The 27225-nt window shown below is 42.0% G+C and overlaps 1 protein-coding gene across 1 annotated transcript in view; it reads left to right on the plus strand.

The window, feature by feature from the left end:
• LOC126261905 (serine/arginine repetitive matrix protein 2) overlaps positions 1 to 21086 on the plus strand; it is a 280569-nt gene extending 259483 nt beyond the window's left edge. Inside the window, exons 10-11 of the mRNA XM_049958577.1 lie at positions 19119 to 19364; positions 20793 to 21086. Coding sequence (XP_049814534.1) covers positions 19119 to 19364; positions 20793 to 20850 — 304 coding nt within the window. The 3' untranslated portion in view covers positions 20851 to 21086. The remainder of the gene's footprint in view (positions 1 to 19118; positions 19365 to 20792) is intronic.
• The last annotated feature ends 6139 nt before the right edge of the window (positions 21087 to 27225 follow it).

Raw genomic sequence — 27225 nt, forward strand, 5'->3', positions numbered from 1 at the left:
AGTCCTGTGGAACGGCTTGCCATGCCATTTCCACCTGGCGCCTCAGTTGGACCAGCGTTCGTGCTGGACGTGCAGACCGCGTGAGACGACGCTTCATCCAGTCCCAAACATGCTCAATGGGGGACAGATCCGGAGATCTTGCTGGCCAGGGTAGTTGACTTACACCTTCTAGAGCACGTTGGGTGGCACGGGATACATGCGGACGTGCATTATCCTGTTGGAACAGCAAGTTCCCTTGCCGGTCTAGGAATGGTAGAACGATGGGTTCGATGACGGTTTGGATGTACCGTGCACTATTCAGTGTCCCTTCAACGATCACCAGTGGTGTACGGCCAGTGTAGGAGATCGCTCCCCACACCATGATGCCGGGTGTTGGCCCCGTGTGCCTCGGTCGTATGCAGTCCTGATTGTGGCGCTCACCTGCACGGCGCCAACCACGCATACGACCATCATTGGCACCAAGGCAGAAGCGACTCTCATCGCTGAAGACGACACGTCTCCATTCGTCCCTCCATTAACGCCTGTCGCGACACCACTGGAGGCGGGCTGCACGATGTTGGGGCGTGAGCGGAAGACGGCCTAACGGTGTGCGGGACCGTAGCCCAGCTTCATGGAGACGGTTGCGAATGGTCCTCGCCGATACCCCAGGAGCAACAGTGTCCCTAATTTGCTGGGAAGTGGCGGTGCGGTCCCCTACGGCACTGCGTAGGATCCTACGGTCTTGGCGTGCATCCGTGCATCGCTGCGGTCCGGTCCCAGGTCGACGGGCACGTGCACCTTCTGCTGACCACTGGCGACAACATCGATGTACTGTGGAGACCTCACGCCCCACGTGTTGAGCAATTCGGCGGTACGTCCACCCGGCCTCCTGCATGCCCACTATACGCCCTCGCTCAAAGTCCGTCAACTGCACATACGGTTCACGTCCACGCTGTCGCGGCATGCTACCAGTGTTAAAGACTGCGATGGAGCTCCGTATGCCACGGCAAACTGGCTGACACTGACGGCGGCGGTGCACAAATGCTGCACAGCTAGCGCCATTCGACGGCCAACACCGCGGTTCCTGGTGTGTCCGCTGTGCCGTGCGTGTGATCATTGCTTGTACAGCCCTCTCACAGTGTCCGGAGCAAGTATGGTGGGTCTGACACACCGGTGTCAATGTGTTCTTTTTTCCATTTCCAGGAGTGTACATGAACAGCTTCCCAGTTATGTGACTGCTTCCATTCCGGTGATATTTCCTATCATCCAGGTAAACAGCCCCTTTTAGATGCGCTGTTCCTGCTGCCTCGCACGGCACCTGTATACTGTCTGCCAGACTTGGCAAATGATGTTACTGCTAGGCCCCCCCCCCACTCCCAAAAAAAAAAAAAAAAATCCTCATTACTTGCTAGAGCTTACCCTTCGCTCCCTGATCGGTAGGCGGTGCCACCGCGCACTCTGCGCACACCACCAGAAACGTGACCCATACCGGCAGCGGGAATATCGTTGATCAAGACACGTGGCTCATCCTCCCCCTCAGAAAACCAGAAACCATCCCCCATTTGTCCAAGACAAGAGACGAGAGCTAGTGCCCTCCCTTGACCTGTGAGGTTTTTCCAGTCCGACTATTCGAAACCAGCAAACTCACTGGGCTCAAGACCCGTAACATCTGGCAGGGTCCCACGAAATGTGGTGATAACTTGGTCGAGATTTTGTCTTTCCCTTGCCCCCCCTCCCACAAAATTACGAATGAAAACTGTCGCCCCTGGCTGGACCTTAAATGGACGACACCCGTCATTGTAGTGCTGCGCTAGTTTCTGGTGTGTGAGCTCAATATTTTCCCTGCCACATTTCCAATTCTGCTGAATGAGCTTGCTGGTTACCTCCTCGGGCAGTAAATCATTGATGGACCACAAATTGGCAATTGGAGAATTCACAGGATAACTAAGCGTGAGAGAGAGAGAGAGAGGGGGGGGGTGGGGTAGCCTTACTCTATTCGTGGCGGGCAGAGTTGAAGGCCAAGTTCAACCAAGGGATCATCTCGTCCCACCTTCACTGCGACTTCTGGTGGAAGGCTATGAGAGCAGCCTTAAGATTGCGATTCACTCTCTCCGCAAGTGAAGGTTGCGGGTATTAGGGAATAGCAGTGATATGATGTATAGCACTTTTGAAGCAAAATCTCTTAAACTGCCGCGACACAAAAGCAGAGGCGTTATCACTAACAAGTGACCTTGGTGGACCAAAGATCAAAAAAATGTTAGTAATACGGCAAATGGTTAAACCCTCTGTTATTCCACTACCAGGAATGAGCCATAAAAAGCGTGTGACCGCATCCACCAGTATCAATATCTATCTATTGGCATTCTGATTTCTGGGTAATGGTCCGATATAATCAATGAACACCTTGTCCATTGGTGCATTCTGCCTGGTAGATTGCAGCAACCCTCTCCGCGCATTAGAGTTGGGCTTGGACTCCTTACAAACGTGGCATTGCTCTACTAATCTATGAATGTCCTTATACAATGTCGCCCAGGTTAGGTGCTCCCGAATCTTAGCAATAGTCTTGGCTACTCCCAAGTGGCCTCCCATCACAGAATTATGGAAATAATGGAAAAAATCGCTGTTTTATGGGACTCAGGGTAGCTGCCAAACAACTCCGGAACTTCAGTTAGGACACCCATAACCAAACTTACATTCCCTATGCCAGTAGTATCCTGGTCTCCTTCCTGTCTCTCCTCAAACATCCTACTCAGTGCGTCTGCTATAGCATTTTCCGTTCCCCTTGTATGCTTAATGCTGAATCTGAAGGCTGATATGCGGACTGCCCACCAGGAGATACATCCAGTTCTCCTGGGGCAGGCCAGTACCCAGCTTAATGCCTGGTTGTCAGTCTCTAATTTGAAATGTCTATGTTTTGGGTAGAAACTAAACCTTTCTAAAGTGAAGAATACTGCCAATGCTTCCCATTCGTACACAGAATATTTTAACTCGACAGGCAAGAATGTCCTGGATGCGTATGCTATCGGATGACATTCACCTTCATCGTCCTGGAGCAGCACAGCTGCCATCCCAAAATTAGATGCATCCATCTGAACAATAAAACGCTTACCAAAATATGGTGCAGCCAACACGGGTGGATTGGCCAAGGTCTCCTTAATAACAAATAGCTGGGATCTGCCCCACTGAAAATCCATGTTCTTCTTCCGAAGTTGGTTTAGTGGAGGCGCTAATTGTGCAAAATGGGGCACAAATTTACGGAAGAAATCAGCCATCCCTATAAATTGGGCAACTCCCTTCTTATTGGTAGTCTTAGGAGGCGGAAACTTATGTAGATCCCTCATTCTCCCCTGGTCAATCCTCACTCCTCCTGCCGAGACCAAATGACACAAAAACGAAATCTCCTTGCTTGCCAAACTTATCTTAGAAGGCTTGACCATGAGCCCAGCTTCCTGCAAGCAGAGTAAGACTTGCTGAAGGTGCTCCTCAAACGTAGGACTATATACTACCACATTGTCAAGGTAATTATAAACAAACTTGTACTTGAAATCCCCCAAGATGTTTTCTAGCAGCCGAGATAGGACTGCCATGCCCGTGGACAACCCGAATGGGACACGATTAAACTCATAAAGGTTCCAGTCCGTGCTAAATGCATTGACTGGTTTAGACTCTTCAGATAAAGGAATGTGGTAGTAAGCCTGGTTGAGGTCCAGGATGGTAAAGACCTTTGCTCCTGCAAACCAGGTAAAACAATGGTGCAAGTCAGGCAACGGCACCAACTCCAAAACAACCTTCTGGTTTAATCGTCTATAGTCCACTACCGGGTGATACCCAGCCTCTGCCTTAGGCACCAAAAACATCGGAGAAGCATACGGAGAGGTCGACTTCCTGATCACTCCTTCCTCCAACATCTTATCAACTACTGGCGCAATGCCTCCCTCTTTGGCAGTGACAATCTGTACGGTGATTGTCGAACTAGCACATCATCAATCAAGCAGATATGGTAACAAATTTTATCCGTCACACCCGAGGTTATTAGTCAGCACATCAGGAAAACGACTCAGAAGCACCAATAATTCCTCTGCCTGACTACCTGGCAAATGACTGAGCCCAAATTCAGAATCCTGAACAGATATATTGTTTACCTCGGTCTGACCCTGGCATGAACACAAACTAAACTACTTCGGAGGTGCGATCTGAATATGAAACATCCTACTGGCGTAATCTAACACCAAACCCATCCGTTGTATCGAATCACAGCCCAATAACAAATTAACGGACAGGTTTTCCACCACTAACAAATGAATTGACCACAAAAACCCCTTTATCGATACACTTCCCCGGCAACAGCCCATGAGGGGGCAACCTTTGCCCATTAACCACATGACACCCCTTAGGTCGGTTGCAAGGGAGGTAGCTTACATACTGCTCAATACTTCTGATACCATTGATGGTCTAACAAGGATGCACTATTGCCAGAATCTACTAACACCCAGACTGGTTCATGGTTCAAGGTGCCGCACACGAACGGCAGCAACTGGCTACCAACTGATGTTATGCGATTACATTGCTTCATTGGATGCTTCTGACTAAAGGTGTCCTTGTTCCTTAACCGTCAGCTACTCAGGCGCGGTTTCCATCTCTCCGGACAAACGCACCAAATGCTCAAAACTCCCACAACGAAAACAGCTCCTATTCCTAACATCATTTATCTTTCCTTCAATACGATCAGGTTGCACCCAGGTAGCTATAGGATCTACCTCTCACACCCTGGCTCTCTTACTATCAGCAAAACAGAGCCCCTCAATCTGATAAACCAAAGTCTCAAATTCACTGAAGATAGTTGGCTTAGGGGCAAACATAACCCACGACGTGCCCACTGGTCTGATGCACTGCAATAAACTCTCTACAGCATCCCTTTCACTTATATTTAATTCCACCACAGTAATGGTGACACGAATTTCATCAATATACTGTTCAAGGGTCTCAGTTTCACGCTAGGCATGATAAAAATATTGGCCTGCCAAATCAGGCTTAATGCGTGGAGTGAATTAACGTTCAGTGATCTTCCGCCGCAAATCGGAAAGGATACCCTTAACTCTCAACAATACTTCACTAATAATAATACTCAATAACCCCTTCGCCAAAGGATAAATCGGTTGAAGAATAACTCGGTGGTCAAAACCTAGTGCATCCACATGCATTTCCAAACGTACCAATAAGCACAGAACCTTGATGGCACATGGCAACTCATCCAACACCTGAATGCTCAATCCCTGAATTAAAAAAAGTATAGGATTGGGTAACTTAACAAATGGCTTGAACAATGGCTGCCAACGTTCGTTAATTTCCATGTCAGCACTGATTCATTCACCGGTTCTTGTACCAGTGTACCTCCTCTTATGCTCTCTTCCCCCCTGCAACCCTACTGCATTAAGATTGAACTGCAGTGCCATAGCCCGCTGACGCAACTCGCCAATATTGGCCTTCTGTTTAGGAGTAACCTTCAACTGTTCTAAATCTCCCAATCTATTAACCCAATGAATGAGCTGAAATTGAACCCAGCTAATCTGCGTAATGGTACGGTTACTATCTCTCATAAACTGGAGATTCTCTCGCACACCGGAAAGTGACGCAGCACACATGGGCAACACCGAACCTACCTCACTGATGCCTTCCCCAGGCGAGGCATACCAGACAGTCCAAAACTCCTCACAAACGCGCGCTCAAATCTGTCACTGCCCCATAAGTTGGCGCCCCACGTACCTTAAGCTCATAAACTAGCTGCTCTCTCCTCAACTGGCTCAAACTGGCTCAGTCCCGGACACCCGCGGGGCTGCGGGTGACTCGCTTCGTTGTCCTGTAACATAATACAGCCAACAGAGATTGCTCACACAAAAAATACAAGTTAAGATAAAAACCTAATTTATCATCAGATACAACAATGGATGGTGTGATGCCTTACCCAGGGACCCCGAAACACAACCACTGTCTGCTACCAATGATGTGTCAGCACAGCATGGAATTCAACTTTTACACAATGACAAGAGCTCAGCACAATAGGCTGTGGGGAGGTAGGACTGGACCAAGTGACACATCAGGCAATCACCATTGACAGTTGCACTGAACATTTATTTGTCACATTTAAACAAGACAAATAACAAATAAAACCATCAACACATTTTTTAAATTACCATTTATGTGAGAGCAAGTTACTTCAAAATTTAAACATTCATAAACCAAGGCACTTATGGTCTATTACAAATTTGGTGAAATGAGTTAAAAATTATTTACTCAAGAACTATGATCAACCTGAAGAACAATTTACTAAAATTTAATGAGGAAATGTATTCTTTCCTTATTGCAGTGATTGGTATTACCAAAGTAATTCAGAGTACAGGCAACAACAAATCACATACCATGGTACACAACCATGTTACTTAAATGGCAGGCACCCTACAATGTAGGATATAAAATATAAAATTTCATGTGACCAAGCAACCTTGTGGGATTCAACAAACTTCGTCCAGAAGTGGACGCCCGCCCACTCAGCTGTTTCCAGTACAGGCTCGGCATGGACCCCCAAATGGGAGTAGCTATGGTCACGAATAGGCACGAAAAATCCCAGAACTTGAGGGTATCTACATCAGACTGACACCTGCCTTAAGTAACTAGAAACACAATAATTCATTACAGCACATCATCTGTAGAATTAATCAACCTGTTAATGAACATTAGATAAGCAGTATAAATCTATTATCTTATGTGCATAAGACCATTTATACATTAAGCTGCAAGCTAACTAGATACATGGCCAGCCGGCATGCACAAGCAAAAGGGACGGAAAATACACAACCGCACAAGCAGGACCTAACCCAGGACCCCACGCCTGCTACCAAGACAAACAGAAAAAGTCCCGATAAAATGAAATCAAATGCAAGTAACTAGCATGTAGGCTAACAGTATATCAAGATGCACCCCCCCTATCGAGGGTGCAGAAGTCCGGAAGTTATTGCTCATGGAGGCACCAATGACATCTGTCGCTTGGGTTCTGAGGGCATCATCCTCAGTTCTTATGTTCAGTTGGCAGAAGTGGTTAAGACTGCCAGACTTGCTCATGGGGTGCAAGCACAGCTCATAGTTTGCAGAATTGTACCCATGGAAAAGGCCAGGTGATATGGGAAGATTTCGATTAGATTACATAATGGTCAGACAGAGATTCTGAAATTAGATACTGGACTGTAAGGAATACCCAGGAGCAGATATAAACTCGGATCACAATGTAATAGTGATGAAGAGTAGGCTGAAGTTTAAGAGATTAGTCAGGAAGAATCAGTATGCAAAGGAGTGGGATACAGAAGTACTAAGGAATGATGAGATATGCTTGAAGTTCTCTAAGGCTGTAGATACAGCAATATGGAATAACTCAGTAGACAGTACAGTTGAAGAGGAATGGTCATCTCTAAAAAGGGCAATCGCAGAAGTTGGAAAGAAAAACGTAGGTACAAAGAAGGTAACTGCAATGAAACTATGGGTAATAGAATAAATGCTTCAGTTGATCGATGAAAGAAGGAAGTGCAAAACTGTTCGGGGAAATTCAGGAATGCATAAATTTAAGTTGTTGAGGAATAAGATAAATAGGTAGTGCAGGGAAGTTAAGACGAAATGGCTGCATGAAAAATGTGAAGAAATCAAAAAAGAAATGATAGTCAGGAGGACTGACTCAGCATATAGGAAAGTCAAAATAGCCTTCAGTGAAGTTAAAAGCAAGGGTAGTATAATTAAAAGTGCAATAATTAAAAGTGCAATAGGAATTCCACTGTTAAAAGCATGGGAGAAAATGGATAGGTGGAAAGAGTGCATTGAAGGCCTCTATGAGGGGGAAGATTTGTCTGATGTGAGAGAAGAAGCAACAGGAGTCAATGTAGAAGAGATTGGGGGGGGGGGGGGGGGGAGATGATCCATTATTAGAATCAGAATTTAAGAGAGCTTTCAAGGACTTAACAGCAAATAAAGCAGAAGGGATAGATAATATTCTGTCAGCTTCTCTAAAATCATTGGGGGAATTGGCAACAAAACAACTATCCATGTTGGTGTCTAGAATGTACGGGTCTGGCGACATACCATCTGACTTTCGGAAAAATATCATCCACACAATTCCGAAGACTGAAAGAACTGACAAGTGCAAGAATTATTGCACAATCAGCATAACAGCTTATTCATTTAAGTTGCTGACAAGGTGAATATACATATACAGAAGAATGGAAAAGAAAATTGAGAATGTGTTAGATGACAATCAGTTTGACTTTAGGAAAGGTAAAGGCACCATAGAGGCAATACTGACTTTGAGGTTGATAATAGTAACAGGACTAAAGAAAAATCCAGACACGTTCGTAGGATTTGTCAACCTAGAAAATGGTGCAAGATGTTCGAAATTCTGGGAAAAATAGGGCTAAGCTATAGGGAAAGACAGCTAATATACAACATGTACAAGACTTAAGAGGGAATAATAAGAGTGCATGGTGAAGAATGGAAGTTCTCAGATTAAAAATGGTGTAAGACAAGGATGTAGCCTTTCATCCCTACTGTTCAGTCTGTACATCTAAGAACCAATGATGGAAATAAAAGAAAGGTTCAAGAGTGGAATTAAAATTCGAGGTGAAAGGATGTCATTGTATGATTCACTGGTGACATTCCTATCCTAAGTGAAAGTGAAGAAGAATTATACTGAATGTGCTGAATGGAGTGTACTGTCTAATGAGTACAGAATATGGATTTAGAGTAGTTAAAAGCAAGGCGAAGTTAACAAGAAGTAACAGAAATGAAAACATTGAGCAACTTTACATTAGGATTGATGGTAATGAAGCAGATGAAGTTAGGGTATTCTTCTACCTAACCTAGGCAGCAAAATAATCAATGGCAGATGGAGCAAGGAGGACATCGAAACCAGACTAGCACTGGAGAAAAGGGCATTCTTGACCAAGAGAAATCTACTAGTAACATTGACCTTACTTTGAGGAAGAAATTTCTGAGAATGTACGTTTGGTGCCCAGCATTGTATGGTAATGAAACTTGGACTGTGGGAAAACCGGAACAGAAGAGAACCAATGCTTTTGAGATGTCCTACAGATGAATATTAAAAATTAGGTGGACTGGTAAGGTGAGAAATGTGGAGGTTCCCCACAGAATCAGAGAGGAAATGAATGTGCGGAAAACACTGACAAGGAGAAGGGATAGGATGATAGGACATTTGCTAAGACATAATGGTATGACTTCCATGGTACTAGAGGGAGCTGTAGAGGGTAAAAACTGTAGAGGAAGACAGAGATTGGAATACATCCAGCAAATAATTGAGGACATAGGTTGCAAGTGCTACTCTGAGATGAAGAGGTTGGCACAGGAGAGGAATTTGTGGTGGGCCACATTAAACCAGTCAGAAGACTGATGACTCAAAAAAAAAGAAAGAGAGTTGGGGGGGGGGGGGTGTAACAGGCTCAATCGGATCCTTTGGTTTGGAACTGGATGCAGGCTCCATTGATTCTGTGATGGTCATATCTGCTGATTTCTGGGCCTGTGTTATATGGTGCAGAGTTGTAGGACTCCACTTGATAGGTCAAGGGTGCACTACACAAAAGGAGCAGTTGCACGGATAGCGAGTACTGGAGGAGAGCACATGAGGGTTTCTAGGCTAGGAGGTAGTTTGAGGTCTTCTAATGAACGCTCACCACTCGATACAGAGAGTAAAATCTGATCGCCTACAAAGTAGAGACATTTAGACTGTCAAAATTTTAACAGTAAAGTATAAGTATTTAACAGTAAATTATTTGTAACAAAGTTCCCAAATTGTTGCCCTCCAGGAAATTTATTGCGCTTTAATTATTCTCAGGATCGGCAGTTGGCTGACACTCAATGTAGGAAACTTCGAAATACTTATCAAGTCTAGGAACTTTCACTGAAAAGACAGATTAGTGCCATAGGAGTGGGAGAGATCATTGCAGTTGATAAACTTATTGTGTCTGTTGAGGTCAAATTTGAGTGTGACAGTGAAGTTATAGCGACACTTATAACTGGTCTAGATGAAATCAGACTAATTGTTGGACGTGTTTCCGGCCATTCAATTCTGCTGTGGTAGTTTTAGAGTCATCCAGGAAAAGTCTATGGGAGCGGAGAAGAAATACCCAGATAATACAATATTAGTGGGGTGTGACTTTAACCTACCGAGTATAGAATGGTACATCTATGTATTCAGTGAGTGTGGTACAGTCAGTTTTATGAAGTACTTCTGAACACATTTTCCAAAAACAGCCTTGAACAACTAGCTAGAGAACCACAAGCAATGCGTATATTTTAGATCCTGTAGCCGACCTTTCATCAGTCTCATTAAAGATATGGGGATTTTGGTGATCATGATGTCATTATAGTGATGACGGTTACTAAAGTTAATAAATCCCTCAAGAAGGCCAGGAGAGTGTTTATGCTAGAAAGAGCAGATAAGCAATTGTTAGCATGTAACTTAAGACAACAAATGGCCATCATTTAGCTTCGTTATGGGCGATATAGAGGAATTACGGCCAATGTTTAAACTGTCCTTTATGTATGGTGTATTTACCATTGAGTCGGCCATAGTGTCGCTTCAATATTACAGCGGGGGGCAATTTTTGTACTTAGGCTTATCGCCTGTGTCTGTCACACTTATGGTAAGGATGGTTTGGAAACTAGTCTCCATCAAGAAATAAAAAAAGATACTTCTCAATGCAACTTATGACGGAACTCCAACCACTTATTTCAGAGTTTAAATTGATTGCAAGTTTCGCTCTGGAGGTGTATGTGGGGAGTAAGTGGATAAAGGGTGGAAAAGACACTCAATGGTCTAGTAATCAGATTTGGAAAATGCTGAAGAAACAGACATTGTTGTATTCTCAATTCAAAAAAGAGTCCAAAAAAAGCTGACAGACAAAAGTTAGTAAGAAATCCGTGCTCCGCCTGTAAGAAGACCAATGCGCAAAGCAGACAACATTTTCCATCATCATATCTTAGCAAAATATCTTGCCAAGGTACATGAAATCACTAAGCGAGGTGTAGGCTTCAGTCCAGTCACTCACCAACCAGTCTGGGGCAGGAGAAGATATCTAAAGGAAAACTGAATTTCTAAATTTCACATCAAAGAAATTATTCACGTGCGAGGATTCTACAAACATAACTTTGTTTGACTTTTGTACAGACTCACGCATGGAGGACATAGACACTGGCATCTTTGGCACAGAGAAGCAATTGAAAGAATTGAAAACAAGTAAGTTGCTAGTCCAGATGGAATCCCAATTAGGTTGTGTAGAGAGTACTCTGCTGCATTAGTATCTTCATTGCCCTGCATTTATTGCGAGTCTCTCACCCAGTGAAAAGTCCCAGGCAGGTGGAAAAAAGTGCAGGTGACTACTGTATATAAGAAAGGTAAAACAAGTGACTCGCATAGTTACAGACCGATATCCAGTTTGCTGCAGAATTCTGGAACACACTCTGTGTTCGATGTGGCACAGACAAATAGCAAAATTCTGCATGACCTGCTGAAGTGTCGGAGCATTGACGCTGTCGATGACCTCGTGAATGGCTGTTTTCAGCTCAGCAATGGTTTTGGGGTTTTTTCTGTACACCTTGTCTTTAATATGACCCCACAAAAAGGAGTTGCATATGTTCAGATCTGGAGAATATGGCGGCCAAACGAGGCCCATGTCAGTGGCCTCTGGGTACCCCAGAGCCAGAATGCGGTCCGCAAAGTGCTCCTCCAGGACATCAAACACTCTATTGCTTCAATGGGGTCAAGCTCTGTCATGCATGAACCACATATTGTTGAAATCAGGGTCACTTTGGATAATGGGGATGAAATCATCTTACAAAACCTTCACATACTGCTCAGTAGTCACCGTGCCATCAAGGAATATTGCACCGATTATTCCATGACCAGACATTGCACACCACATGGTCATCCATTGAGGGTGAAAAGACTTCTCAATTGCAAAATGGAATTCTCAGGCCCCCAAATACACCAATTTTGCTTACTGACAACACATCCAAATGAAAATGGGCTTCATTTGTAAACCAAACCAAACAGCCCACACTAATTCCCATCATGCCCCGTGGCCAACTGTGCAGTTTGAAATGTCCTAAAGCAAACCATTCAGAAGTTGTGACGATTTTATTTTATTTAGTTCCGATAATTGTCACCCTTTAAATTTCCTTGAGACAGAAAAGCTTCTTTCCACAAATCAGCACAAATGTAGAAAGCATCACTCGTATAAAACTCAGCTTGCTCTTTTCTTGCACGATGAGTACGTGAAGGAACTTGCCCCCCTTGTTGCAGCGGTGTACCGTAGGTCTCTAGAAGAGTGTAGCGTTCCAAAAGATTGGAAAAGGGCACAGGTCATCCCCGTTTTCTAGAAGGGACGTCGAACAGATGTGCATAACTATAGACCTATATCTCTAACATTGATAGTTGTAGAATTTTGGAACACGTATTATGTTCGAGATAATGACTTTTCTGGAGACTAGAAATCTACTCTGTAGTAATCAGCATGGGTTTCGAAAAAAACGATCATATGAAACCCAGCTCGCGCTATTCGTCCACGAGACTCAGAGTGCCATAGACATGGATTCCCAGGTAGATGCCGTGTTTCTTGACTTCCGCAAGGCGTTTGATACAGTTCCCTACAGCACAGTTGTTTAATGAACAAAGTAAGAGCACATGGACTATCAGACCAATTGTGTGATTGTATTGAAGAGTTCCTGGATAACAGACTGCAGCATGTCATTCTCAATGGAGAGAGGTCTTCCGAAGTAAGAGTGATTTCAGGTGTGCCACAGGGGAGTGTCGTAGGTGTATATATATATATATATATATATATATATATAAGCTCACTGAGGCTTTTTTGTGGATGATGCTGTAGTATATTGAGAGGTTGTAACAATGGAAAATTGTACTGAAATGCAGGAGGATCTGCAACGAATTGACGCATGGTGCAGGGAATGGCAATTGAATCTCAATGTAGACAAGTGTAATGTGCTGCGAATACGTAGAAAGAAAGATCCTTTATCATTTAGCTACAATATAGCAGATCAGCAACTGGAAGCAGTTAATTCCATAAATTATCTGGGAGTAGGCATTAGGCGTGATTTAAAATGGTATGACCATATAAAATTAATCGTCGGTAAAGCAGATGCCAGACTGAGATTCATTGGAAGAATCCTAAAGAAATGCAGTCCGAAAACAAAGGAAGTAGGCTACAGTACACTTGTTCATCCACTGCTTGAATACTGCACACTGGTGTGGGATCCGTATCAGATAGGATTGATAGAAGAGATGGAGAAGATCCAATGGAGAACAGCGCACTTCGTTACTGGATCATTTAGTAATCGCAAAAGTGTTACGGAGATGATAGATAAACTCCAGTGGAAAACTCTGCAAGAGAGACGCTCAGTAGCTTGGTACGGGCTTCTGTTGAAGTTTCGAGAACATACCTTCACCGAGGAGTCAAGCAGTGTATTGCTCCCTCCTACGTATATCTCGCGAAGACACCATGAGGATAAAATCAGAGAGATTAGAGCCCACACAGAGGCATACCGACAATCTTTCTTTCCATGAACAATACGAGACTGGAATAGAAGGGAGAACCGATAGAGGTACTCAAGGTACCCTCTGCCACACACCGTAAGGTGACTTGTGGAATATGGATGTAGATGTAGATGTAGATGAAGGGAAACAAACGTATTCCATATTCCTATATTTCCAGAAATCATTTGACACAGACCGAGCGAGGTGGCGCAGTGGTTAGACACTGGACTCGCATTCGGGAGGACGACGGTTCAATCCCGAGTCCGGCCATCCTGATTTAGGTTTTCCATGATTTCCCTAAATCGCTCCAGGCAAATGCCGGGATGGTTCCTTTGAAAGGGCACGGCCGACTTCCTTCCCCATCCTCCCCTACTCCGATGAGACCGATGACCTCGCTGTCTGGTCTCCTTCCCCAAAACCAACCAACCAACCAACCATTTGACACAGTGCCCCATCGGAGACTACTGACGAAGGTCCGAACATGCAGTTTGTATTCCCAGATATTTGAGTAGCTTGAAGGCTTTTTAAGTAATAGAATCCAGTGCATTGTCCTCAATGGTGAGTGCTCATCAGAGGCTGGGGTTTTGTCAGGAGTGCCCTAAGGAAGTGTGAGAGGACTATTTTTATTCTCTATGTACATAGATGACCTGACAGACAGGGTGAGCAGCAGTTTACAACTGAGAAGAGGGCTGTCTGGTGGACCACAGAGGGACTAGTTGGAGGCATGACAAGACTACCCCCAGGTTTGGACTCGGGAAGCTGTGGAGCAGGGAGAGTGGAGGGAACAGTGAGCGGGAAAGGAGAGGAACAGGGAAGGGGAAAGACAGGTGTGTGCATTGGCAGAGGATGGCACAGAAAGAGGGTGAGGGGATGTGAACAGGGAGGATGTCATAGAATGTTGGGTGGGGGGTGCGCAGGTTACCTGAGGTTGAGGCTGGGATAATTTTGGGAGCAGAGAATGTGTTACAAGGATAACTCCCATCTGCACAGTTCAGAAAAACTGGTGATGGATGCGAGGATCCAGATTGTGGCTCAAGTTGTGAAGGAGCCATTGAAATCAAGCATGTTATGTTCAGCTGCATGTTGTGCCACAGCATGGCCTACTTTGCTCTTGTTCAAAGTTTGGCAGTTGCCATTCATCATGGTGGACAGCTGGTTGGTAGTCATACCAATATAAGAAGCTGTGCATTGATTGCAGAAGAGCAGGTATATGATATGGGTGCTTTCACACCTGGCCTGACCTCTTATGGGGTAGGATAAGCCTGCGACAGGCCTGGAATAGAAAATGCTGGGTGAATGGACTGGGCATGGATATCTTTCCTGTGGCAAGGGGTTGGAATTGGGAGTGGATTAGAGATGGACTAGGATGTCGTGGAGGTTGGGTGGGCGATGGAACACCACTTTAGCAGGAATGGGAAGGATCTTGGTTAGAATGTCCCTCATTTTGAGGCATGCTGATAGGTAATCAAAGCCACAATAAAGTATTTGGTTCAGTGTTCCAGTCTGGGGTGGTATTGGGTGATGAAGGGATTACTCCTTTGTAACTTGTTCTTGGTGGTGGTGGTGGTGGTGATGGGAGGATTCCGGGTGTGTGGCGAAAATGGCATGGGAGATCTATTTGCAGACTAGGTCTGGGGGAATAGTGCCTTTCTCTGAAGGTGCAGGTGAGACCCTCAGCATTCTGGGCAAAGGAGTTCTTGTCACTGCAGATACACCTTCCCTTGTTGAACAGTCTGTATGGGAGGGATTTTTTTGGTTTGGAAGGGATGACAGCTGTTGAAATGAAGGCACTGTTGGTGGTTGGTGGGTTTAATGTGGACAGAAATGTGGATGGGGTCATAAGACAAGACAAGAGGTTTGACTTTTGAGAGGCTAGGAAGATCTCCTCTAGGTGCCATTGGCTGTGCCACCGAATTGTTTGTATACTTCCCCTTCAGAGGAGAAGTAGTTGTGAGTTAGGATAAAGTCAGTAGAGTGTATGAGGAATGAGGTAGTGGATTTGGAGTATGAAGGACATTGGGAAAGGTAGTGTTCAATGGTGGCAAGACCATGGGCATGAAGGATGTTGGTGTATTGGGAATTGGTGTCAGCAGTGAGAAGTAGGGGTCCAGATGGTGAAGGAGTACGGATGGTGGAGAGTCTGTGAAGGAATGGTTGGTATCTTTGATGTGGGAGACTAGATTAAGGTTGGTTGGTTGGTTGGAGATGTCGGTCAATGATAGCGAAAATTCTTTCAGTGGAGGCACAATAACCAGCTACGATAGGGAATCCAGGATTTGTGTGTTTTGGGTAGCATTTGAAAGGTGCGTATGGAGGGCTGTTTTGCTCATCTCCCCCCAGCCTTGTGATACTGCACCTGGTGACTGTCTTGTCATGCCTTCTTCTAGTCTGTAGCTCTGCCAGCCAACACTTCTTTCTCCTGCCATCCATATCCTGCTATCCTTTCCTCTTCCCAGTCCCCTCCACATAGTTGCTTCTGTTCAATGTGACAGTTGCATTCTGGTCGAAGCTGCCGGAAATGGCAGTCGTGTGTGAGGTGTGCTTGGCATGTGTGAATGAATGTGTGTATGTGCTCTTCCTTTTCTTAAGAAAGATAACTGTGTGACAGTCTTTTCATTGTGCCTGTCTGCATCTCAGCATGTCATCTCTTCGGCAAATAGCAATCCATCTTCTTGCTTATATTGTTGATATTCCGACTTGGAGTTTCCATTGTTTAATTATCATTTGTCATTTAGAAATAGGGTGGATGAAGGGTTAAGGCAAATGCCACAGTGGTGTCTTTCAAAGAGCTATCATTGATTTCTTTCCCTATCCCTCCCTAATCTGAGCTTGTGATCCATCTCTAATGACCTTGTTGTCAACAGGATTTTAAAAATTAATCTTCCTTCCTTTTTTTTTATCTCAATACTACACGAAGCTTCACCAAAAAGATAAAAATCTGAAGGGGGCAAGGTCAGGGCCATGAGGAGGATGAGCTAGGAACTCTCAACCCACTTTACCAATAGTTTCCAGCGACAGTTGGGATGCATGAGATCGAGCATTGTCTTCCAAAACTAACGCACCATACCTCTGTCATCACAGACATTTCCATATCAGTGCAAGCTTGACTTTGTTCTCTGTCATGCCTGATACTGCAATTGCTTCTCCGAAAAATTACAGTAAGTTGGACCATGGGTAGTCCAGAAAGACAGTTACATAATCTTAACAGCCAACAGTTGCATTTTAAATTTGTTACAGATAGGCAGTTCAGGGTGCTTCTGCTACAAGCTTTGACTGTTGTACCATGGTTCAAAATTACATATTTGTGTTTCATCACAGGCAGAAATCTTGTCCAAAATGCGTCTCTTTCACTATTGAAAGAATTTTTGAGCATGGTGCAGATGTGAAATATATGTTCCTTGTGATCAACAGTAAAACATCTGGGAGCTCAACTTGCACAAGTCTTACAGTAAGTAGTTCAGTTAAGAGAGCTGTACCAAAAGGAAGGTTATCGTATTTTTTACAAATAGAAGACATTGTTTATTGTTATTAATTTATACGCCATTGAAAAGCTTACATCTTTGTCTCTTTTTCAATGTATTTTCCATTTTTTCGACCAGCTTTTGTATTTCTAAGTCAAAGAAGTCTCCCGCAAACCTGTTGAGGAAGTGTATGACCTCTACTCAGACTTAATCATCACTCTTGAAACGTTTGCCACCTAAGTGTTCCTTTAGGTTGGGGAAGAGGTGATAATCGCTGGGGGCTAAGTACGGGCTATACGGAGGATGAGGCATAACAGTCCACCCAAATTTCTTCAAAAGCTCCTGTGTTTGACGAGTGACGTGGGGTCGAGCATTGTCATGAAGAAGCAATAGTCCTTCCTTCAGCTGTCGTCTCTGGCAATTCTGGATTGCTCGTCAGAGTTCGGTCAATGTTTCACAATATCTATCTGAGTTTATTGTCATTCCAGGTTCCATGAAACTGATGAGGAGTGCCCCCTTCTGATCCCAAAACACAGAGGCCACAATCTTTTCTGCCGACTGCATTTGTTTGAATTTCTTTGGTGGCGGAGCCGGTGTGTTGCCACTGATGAGATTGTCGTTTTGTTTCGGGGGTGTAATGAAACACCCACGTTTCATCTCCCATGATGATAGAGTCCAGCAACTTCTCCTTGTTGCCTCCCCTCTCACATTGTTGAAGAAACTTACGAGCACAGTAAAGGCGTTGCTCCATGTGTCCATCAATCAGCATCCAGGGAACCCAGCGAGCACACACCTCGTGATAACCCAACGTTTCTGTTAAAATTCTTTCAGTTGTGCTGTGAGAAGCTTCAGAAATGGGTTCAACAAGTTCACGGACAGTGACCCTCCGATCTTTGAGCAGCTCGCTGTTGATCTTCTGGACAATCTCGTCCGAAACCGGCGGTCTTCCACTCCATTGTTCATCATGAACTTCCGTACGACTCTCAGCAAAAGCCCTGCACCATTTGCGGACGGGCTGAATGGACATGCACTCCTGAACATAAAACTCAGTTGCAGATGAGTCTCCACGGGTGGTAACTTCCTTCCGTGGAGAAACCGGATTACTGCTCGAACCTCGCACTTGGCGGGAGCGGTGATTGGACGTGCGGGCTCGAGAGTGGGGAAACCACTGCGCTCAGCACTGTTGTTGGATTTAGCCTAGCACCTTCCCTCAAGGCTGTAGCTCATTGGGAACTTTACTTTTGGTACAGTTCTCGTAGTTTTGAACTATGGAATGGATTTGCCAATTTACTCGATATGTTTCAGCATTTGTTGAGCTGTAAGTCATCAATCCTCTTGGATAAGTGAATCTCTACAAGCTTGCAATGTTGAGGTCGATACTGCTACTGGACACCTGGAGCAGTGCTCCTCTGTTACACTTTTGCAGCCACATTTAAACTTTTCCACCCGCACATTAAAACTTGTACAGTTCTTGCAACTATCAACATATTGTTTGTTCATCCAAAAGAATATTTCTTATAGTTGTACACTTTCTGAAAGTAAAAATCGTATCACAGAACTGTTTTTCAAAAGTTTTTCTTCGAGTGGACACACCATCCTAATGAAGACCTTAGTTGTTATGTTTACGTAAATATTAATGAAACAAATTACTCACTGTTCACAAGGTTACCAGCTATACTTACTAAAGTTTCAGTTCCCTGCATAAGAATTTGCCTTCACTGTATATATGTGTGTGTGTGTGTTTAATTACTGAAGAACCTTTGTTTCAGCTTAGATGTTAAACCTAATTATTTGTAGGTGTCCAGGATAACTTAAGACTAGATGCCTCATGATAAAATACAACTATATATGTATGCCTAAATGAGAGGCATATTCTGTCAGCGCCTAGCAATGTACCTTTGCTGCCATCCATTGATTTTGTTCTGATTTTCTAATACAGTATACATTCACATGTCTTTTTAACACATTCATTGCCATTACTTCTCATTGATGCTTGTGTCTTTGTCAGTGGTTGTATATTACAGTAAAGTACTGTAAAATGAAATGCCATCACAGATGTATGTATTTATTTTGCACAGATCATCCCAGCGGAGTGTTAAAGGTTACGTGTACAGCAGCAGTGACTCTCGCAGTAGCATCTCACGCAGTGCTTCTCGCAGCAGGTCACGATCTAGCCACTCGGATTCAAGTCGTTCGGGGTCTAGATCTCGGAGTTGCTCCAGCAGCTCCTCATTCACTAGCAGTTCTACTACCCGCTCTCGATCACCTTCTATTCCACGCCGCCGTGGCTCGCCAAGTTTCCTTGATCGTCGTCGTATCACCAGGTTAGTAAATTAAATATGGGATTTTTAGTTACATTAGTGGCCATCTTGAATGATGGTTTCATGTTTATTTATCTAGTGAGAATTCAGTTGCCCAGGTATGTGGAAGTAGTTCTTTGTCTGAATGTAAATATGTTTTAAGAAGTATGACACTATTTATCAGTAGATACCCTTCACATTACAACTTAACACGAAATGTTGTACTACAGTAAAATTAAAGGAATCCGTAAATTGTGCAACTAAAAACAGAAGAAAAATGTTTTGGGGTTTTAAAAGTTCATTATTGAGCATTTCCTTTTATTCTTTTATTATCTGCACTATAAATTTGAAACTGTTTGATACTTCACATATGTTCACTGCTGCCTCCTAAGTAATTAAAGTATGACATAGTAATCTTACCTTCATCAACCATTGTAGCCAAATCATATAGTTAGTTTCTTCAGAAGCATCTCCAGAGAGCCCCCATTTGAAATATAGTATCCATGCAAATACATTTTGTACTTAATAACACATTTCTTGCAGAGCAGAGTGAAGACATCATGTCTTCAAAAGAACTAAGTGTGTTAATAAGACTTAATGGGGGCTCTGTTGCACTTTTGGCAGCGTTCCTGTTATTCATAATTAGTGATGAGCAGTGGGAGATTAGGTTTCATTATGCTGTTTGTGTGTATTGCATTTAAAAGCTTCTTGCACTGCATATGTTTCTGATTGTAGCTACAATCTATTTTGTAAAGAAAGAAAGAAGAAAAATAGTTATATAGTGCATGCTAGGCTTTTAAAAATATAATTCCTTCATGTGAAACTTCAGATTTTTCTTCAGTTGTCTTTTATGAAACCAGCTGTGCAACCTTTTCAACATTTTGAGTTGTTATTTATTAAACAAAGAGTCATCAGCATTATTTTAATGTTAAGCATTAGCCCTTCTGTTGATGTAGTGTTTTCTTAAAGGGGATTTTTGACTAAGAGTGTGCATTATCTTAGAATCATTTGATGTACCTCTTTGAAATCTTATTTTATGTGGCCCCATACACTAGTTACTTCCTCATCCTTTTCTTTAAATAAAAATAATAATAATAATAATAAATACAGCATTTACTGTGGTTCTGCACCATCTCCAGTTGAATCTTGACCTCAGTCCTGTCACAGCACATAGTCTTTTATTTTAACAACTGAAGTAATAACATGATACAATCTGACAACATTTGATCTATATAGTTCATTTATGCTGTTTGGGAATACGTTGCTATGCATGGACACAACGGTTTTTCAGTAGGCATTGTTTGTCAGTAGATTCTGTCTAAAATGTTTTAAGTTATTTAAGTCACCAATGACTTTAGCTATACAGTAGTTGTTGAAACCTTCTGCAGCATAATATTTACACATGTTTCTGACTTATTACATTTGTAATGTGTAGTTTGCATTTTGTGACAGGGATGCTGGAAAATCCAAATCAAGGTCGAGTTCCAGATCATCTCTAAGCCTTGATTAGCCTGCATCATGGCAGTATAGGATGCTTGTGACATGAACACATAGTGACATGATCTATTGCTGCTAGTGTACATTACTTTTCATTCACAGCTTGTAAACACAAGGACTACAATCTCATTGTCAAATAGAGACCGCAATTGTGTTACTAACTTGTCAGCACAGTCATTCAGAGTGTATATGTACATATGTACCCATGTACACAATTTATGTGTAAATTATTAAAATTTCTTTTATTTTTGTGTTGTTTTATTTTATTTTATCCCTTTTTCTTTTATTTTCACAGTGAAACTCACATTAACTTTATTTTCTATCCTTTTCGTGTATCTGTCCACCAGGAAAATATCCACCAGGAAAATACTAGGTACATGACACACACACACACACACACACACACACACACAAACAAACAAACCTGAATGGGATGGTATGATATTCTTGTTATGGAATAGAATTTACATTACACCTAGTGGCTGCACAGTATCTCAGCTTGTTAGTTAATAAGCACTCAGCAGACGTACATTTTATATAATTTCTGTATGAAATTAGGCAGCTTTTGAAATTGTATGCTGTGAACATAGTTTGTGTAGTAAAGAGAAAAGACAGAGTTTGAGAATTTGTTTCTTTTATCTTCAAGCCAACAGAATCTTCTTCCTCCTGCATGTGCAAAAAAAAAAAAACAGTAGAAAGGATATACTTTTGTATTGTATACAACACTCACTTCTACCAGGTAAGTATACATATGTGCAGCTTTTTGTAATATTTTTCTTTTATTTAGTAGTACTGCCTTTATAAATTTGTTCTCTATTCCATGAGCACAACAGTGAGGAGTATCAACCATAATGTAATAATCCTGCGGAGTAAGTGGTGCCTTTCAAGTTTTACATTATTTGTGCATAATTAATTTGTGTATTTTGCAAGCTCTATTGCTGTCATCTGTTCTGGCAAAAGAATGATGTTGAAAAGATCACCAAGAAGAATCCACACTTCTGAAATATCAAATTAATTTCTAAATGCAGCAGTGATACAGGAATGACAGACAAAAAAATAAACTTTATACAGTTGATAGTATTAGAAGAAACTTGGGTAACAAACTTCAAACCACCTACAGTCCAGCATTATTCATGAGTTGGTCTTCAGAGTGAGTGCTGTTGTGCATGCTAAAGAATTGCTTACTATCACTGCAATACATAACCAGATTTTCAACAAAATTCATGTTCTTATTGCTGATCACTTTCCTGTATTTAGTGAATTCACTTTATAGCCTGCATTCAAAAAATTATATTTTAAGGTAGTGTGTGCACTTATTACAGCAATATTTATTATCAAATTCAGCTTACAGTTAAAATTTGATATTTCCCTGTTTTGCCAGTCTTAACCTATCTCAGATATTAAAAGTATTGAATTATTAAAATTACCTAATATATGAAAAATTACTATTGTGAAAAGGCAGTATATCTTTTCCAGAAAACACAAGCCATAATGTGGCAGCTATGCATCATTATATAACAGTAACACAAATCATATCAATAACACTTGCCTTGGATATACCAAATGGGTTGTTGATGGATGTTGTAGTGACTAGTTCTCATATGCCCAACAGGCAGTCACGTAGTGCTAGGTTTAATTTGGTTGAAAGCCACAGAAACAGCCAAGTACTTGCTTCTTTAGGTATGGCTCTTATAGATGGCACTTTTAGGCATTTTCTTTGGGATAAATATTGTGTGAATTGTAATAATAGTCGAAATTAAACAGTTTTAATTAAAAAGGCACACATCTGTATTTAGCATAATGCATTTCTGTCTTAACAAAACTGAAATAATAGAGCAGCAGTGGACTAAACTTGTTGTGTTACTACAGATGGACTTTCTCTGCTGACAAGATATAAACTTTAAAACATATCTTTGGTGCTGTTGTCTGTCTTCATTTGTGCACAGACAGCGTGACTTGCTGTTAACCACTACAGGCATAGCGTGTCATCAGCCTCCAGCAGTAAGCTATCTTACACTACTTCTCTCTACCAGAGGACACCAGTTGTTGAAATCCAAGAGACTGCGTAAAAACTTTAATTACACAGGGCCTAGGCACGGGTGAGAATGGTGCAAGAGAAGGGCACAGCCAGCTTAGATTTGAATGTAATGCATTTGTTATATTTCTTTAGAAATGTTTGCATATACATTAATCAATGTACAACTTACTGCACTTAAGCTGTGCCATAAGTTCTTAAAATGTATAGCGAAGTTATTTCTCATTTTGTCAATATGCTACCTGCTGCAACAATTGAACAAAACTTTGGTAATAACTGAATTGGAATGTTGTGAGATTATGTCATAAATTGTATGAATTAGTTTGAAATGTAGTTTTCATTTTTGCTCTTGGAGAATCTCTCATGGATTCCTTTTCATCATGTTAACTCCTATATTGTTTATTCTTAGTAACCCATTTTCTATTTTTGTATGAATTTTCAAAATCTGCTGCTTTGTATTTCTTTCACACAATGGTGGACAGACACAGCATGTTACCACATTCCAAATAACTGCCATTACATAAAGAATAGATTGCTACTTACCATAAGGATCGACACTTTGAGTTGCAGACAGGCATAACAGAAAGACTGTTGCACATAGAGCTTTCGGCCAAAGCCTTCTTCAGAAAAGAGAGGAAAACACACACTCATTCACACACAAGCAAGCACCCCTCATGTACACATGACCACTATACGCAGCATTCTGTGTTGAACAAAAGCAGCAGTCCGGAGTGGGGCAGGGTCCGGATGGGTCAAGAGAAGAGTGCTGTCTGGCAGAGCTTGCAGGGACTAGAAGACAGCAAGGCAAAACTGTCAGGCACAGTGTCAGGATACTTGGCGACGGGGGGTGGGGGGGGGTGGGGGGGGGGTGTGTCAATTAGCAGAAGAAGAGAGGGACGAAGACTGGTGGATTCGTTGATAGAGAGCAGCCCACAATGAGGGTGAGGGGATGCGAATTGAAAGGAGATGATAGGGCAGAGGCTGTGTGGGGACCATACATTATGGGAGGTTGTGGAACAGAGAATGTGTTGTAAGGATAACTCCGAATTGCACAGTTCAGAAAAGCTGGTGGTTAAAGGGGTGGATTCAGGTGGCACAGGTTGTGAAGCAGTCACTGAAGTCAAACATGTTATGTTCAGCTGCATGTTGTGCCACAGGGTGGTCTGCTTTGCTCTTGGACACAGTTTGACTGTGGTTGTTCATCCTGGTGGACAGGTGGTTGTTATTCATACCAATATAAAAAGCTGTGCCATGATTGCAGCAGAGCTGTTATATGACATGGCTGCTTTCACAGGTGCCGTGCAGGAGGCACTGGGTTCAATTCCCAGTTGGGTTGGATGGTTTTTCCACCTGGGGGCTGGGTGTTTGTGTTGCCCTCATCATTTCATCATCATTCATGGAAGTGGTGAGATTGGACTGAGTAAAGATTGGGAATTTGTACAGGCGCTGATAACCGCACAGTTGAGCACCCCATAAAGCAAACATCATCAAACAAGTGGCCTGGACTCTGATGGGGTAGGATAAGCATGTGACTGGACTTGAACATGAAGTGCTGGGCAGGTGGATTGAGCAGGTCGTGCACATGGGTTTTCCACAGGGATGCTATCCCTGTGGCAAGTGGTTGGAGTTAGTAGTGGCACAGAGGAGGACTAAGATGTTGTGGAGGTTGGGCAGATGACGAAACACCACTTTAGGGAGAGACTGGAATAATCTTGGGTACGGTGTCACACATTTCAGGGCATGATGACAGATAATCTTTTTGCTGTGCCTGTCTGCAACTCAATGTGTCATTCTTAAGATGAGAAGCTCTCTATTATTTTTAGAATTGTTGATATTCCACCCTGGACTTTCCATTGTTTGATTACAAATAACTATATATTTTGTTCCTTGTTGGCAGTTGAATCATCCCCTTTACATCGTCGTCATTATTCTTGATTTGTTGTTCCAGGAAGCTAAATGTGTTAACAGATGAGTGTTTTCTAATTTTTCCTATTCATCCTGGGTCCTTAATTCATGGCATTATTCACATTGGAGGATCTGTTTGCAATGACATTCATATTTTTTTCTCCCATACACTGCAATATCATCTTCCCAGTCTTTTTTGTTTATTATAGTTCTCTCAAAGACTTCTTATATCTTATTCATAGCCATTCTCTTTATATTATCATGTGGTAATCATAATTTTTTACATCACTGGCAAATGCCAAGGTGCGTATTGTATTGACCATCCTGAATGTTGCTTTCGTCATTTTGTGTATTACAATGATCAGTATTACAAGGGAAAAACATAAAACATGACATTGAGAACAGGAAGCAGGAGTTTATAAAATACAATGTTCATCTTGTAACGAGAAGTACTACAAATATACAGGGAGAACCTTCTTGATGAAATGCAAACAACATGGAAATAACTTTAGACTAGGTGTTACAGAAAACCAGTAGTGGTTAAGCATGTGTATCAGACAGGCTACCCACTAAAAGAAACTGAAGAGGCTTTAGAGGCATTTTACTTTCAGACGAAGGGAAAGAAACTTGGAAACAGCAAGCCACCAAGACATATTTAATAATTTGCTTGGTGTCAAATGAGAGTAGCCAGAGTGGAATCTTTGGTAATTTCACGGACGTTTCACAATATCAGTATAGACACAGTATGTGTGTTAATCTTTCACATATAACTAATGATAACATACACTTTGTCAAAGCATATTTTTTATCTTTGTAAGGGAAAGTAACAGTTGACAAGCTTATTGTACTAGAAATCAACGTGTGAGGCAATAAGCGATTGTGATTGGAGACATTGCAGAAGAAGAAGTAGTATGGTGAATGAGCGATAGTGTGATGGGGCAGGACAGAGAAATGCCAGTTAGTAGTCTTATAGTAAAATGAGATGGATAAAATTAAAAAGTAACATATCTGGTCATTAGTCATATGTGTTTGATCCATGGTTGGTAATGCCACTCATGTTCTCTTTCAGTTAGAACGAGTGTGAGTTTCATGTTGAGTAAAACTACCACTGCAGCTGTATTGTTGCTTTATTTAAGAAGCATGACAAATTTATCAACGTTATTTACCTCAGGTGAAGTCAGTTACAACATGATACTGGAGTACAATTAATATTAAGCTTTTCCTCTATTCCTGGAATTGCACTCCATTCTAAACCTCTTGTCACAGCCCATGGTAGACTAATATGGAAGGGAGCCCGATAGCCTGAATCAAATACTAGTGGATCAGACAAGTAAAGTACTGGGCAGTAGTCAGCCATCAGCACTGCCCAGTACTCCACTCATCTGGCGAATGGACTGAAATTCCAGGTATTGCAGAAAAGTTTGGTATCAACTGTTCTTTGGTATCATGTTGTAACTGACTTCACCTAATGATGTAACTAATGTTACAAAACCAGTAGTGCTTTTTAAATAAAGTAACTGTATGGCTGCAGAGGTGTTCTTTAGTCTACATGAAGTTTTCTACCGAAGTATGTTGCTGAATAAACTTTTGCATTCAACCGAAAGTTTGTTTCAAGAATTTGCTCATTGAAAGTTGCATGGTTATAATAATTGAAAATAAGATAAACTTGCATATTTTTCACTACATTGATGAGATGTCATAATTCAAGAAAGTTATGATAAACTGGTAATGATATGTTAGTAGCTGCTTTAGACTATAATTTAAAAACAACATCTACTAAAACTAAAGCATTAATATTCTTAGAAACAAATAATTTCAATTGAAGGTCATCTTCAGTGGGATGTGATAATTGCTGTCATTTCAGATATACCACTGCCACATTTTTAGTAACTTGAAGCAAAAATGTTGTTAAATAGACTGAAGTTACCAGTTGATGTGCACTGCAGTTATGAAGTTTTCAAATGTTATGTCACTTACTACAATACTGTGAGCATCAGTATGCTGCTTCTCAAATAAATCCTAAAGTGAATACAGTTATTACGAAATGAAGTTCCTAAGCTTGGAAAATCAGAAAATCTTTATTTAAGGAGAGAACCAGTCATATTAGGAAAAAATAAAGATTAAAATAAAAATTTTAAAAACAAGTTCCTTGAATTCTGGAGGATTGAATGCCACATCAGAATCATCCAAGAAGGTGTGTGGGAAGACCAATAATAAGAGTTCATTTGAAGCATGGCAAGTTAAAAGAAGAGATTGTATAAATTACAACACTTGTAAACACAAGGTTTCATATTGTAACATATATTGTATGGAAAAACACTGGAAGATTACGCTTTTCACATACAATTTGGAAATAGTTGACTCTGCCAGAAAGGTACAATATACACCACAAAAAAGCTAAGAAAATATTATTACTTTGTAACCAGTTAATCTGAATATGAAGTTGTT

This window comes from Schistocerca nitens, chromosome 1 (genome assembly GCF_023898315.1).
Source record: "Schistocerca nitens isolate TAMUIC-IGC-003100 chromosome 1, iqSchNite1.1, whole genome shotgun sequence".
NCBI lineage: Eukaryota > Metazoa > Arthropoda > Insecta > Orthoptera > Acrididae > Schistocerca > Schistocerca nitens.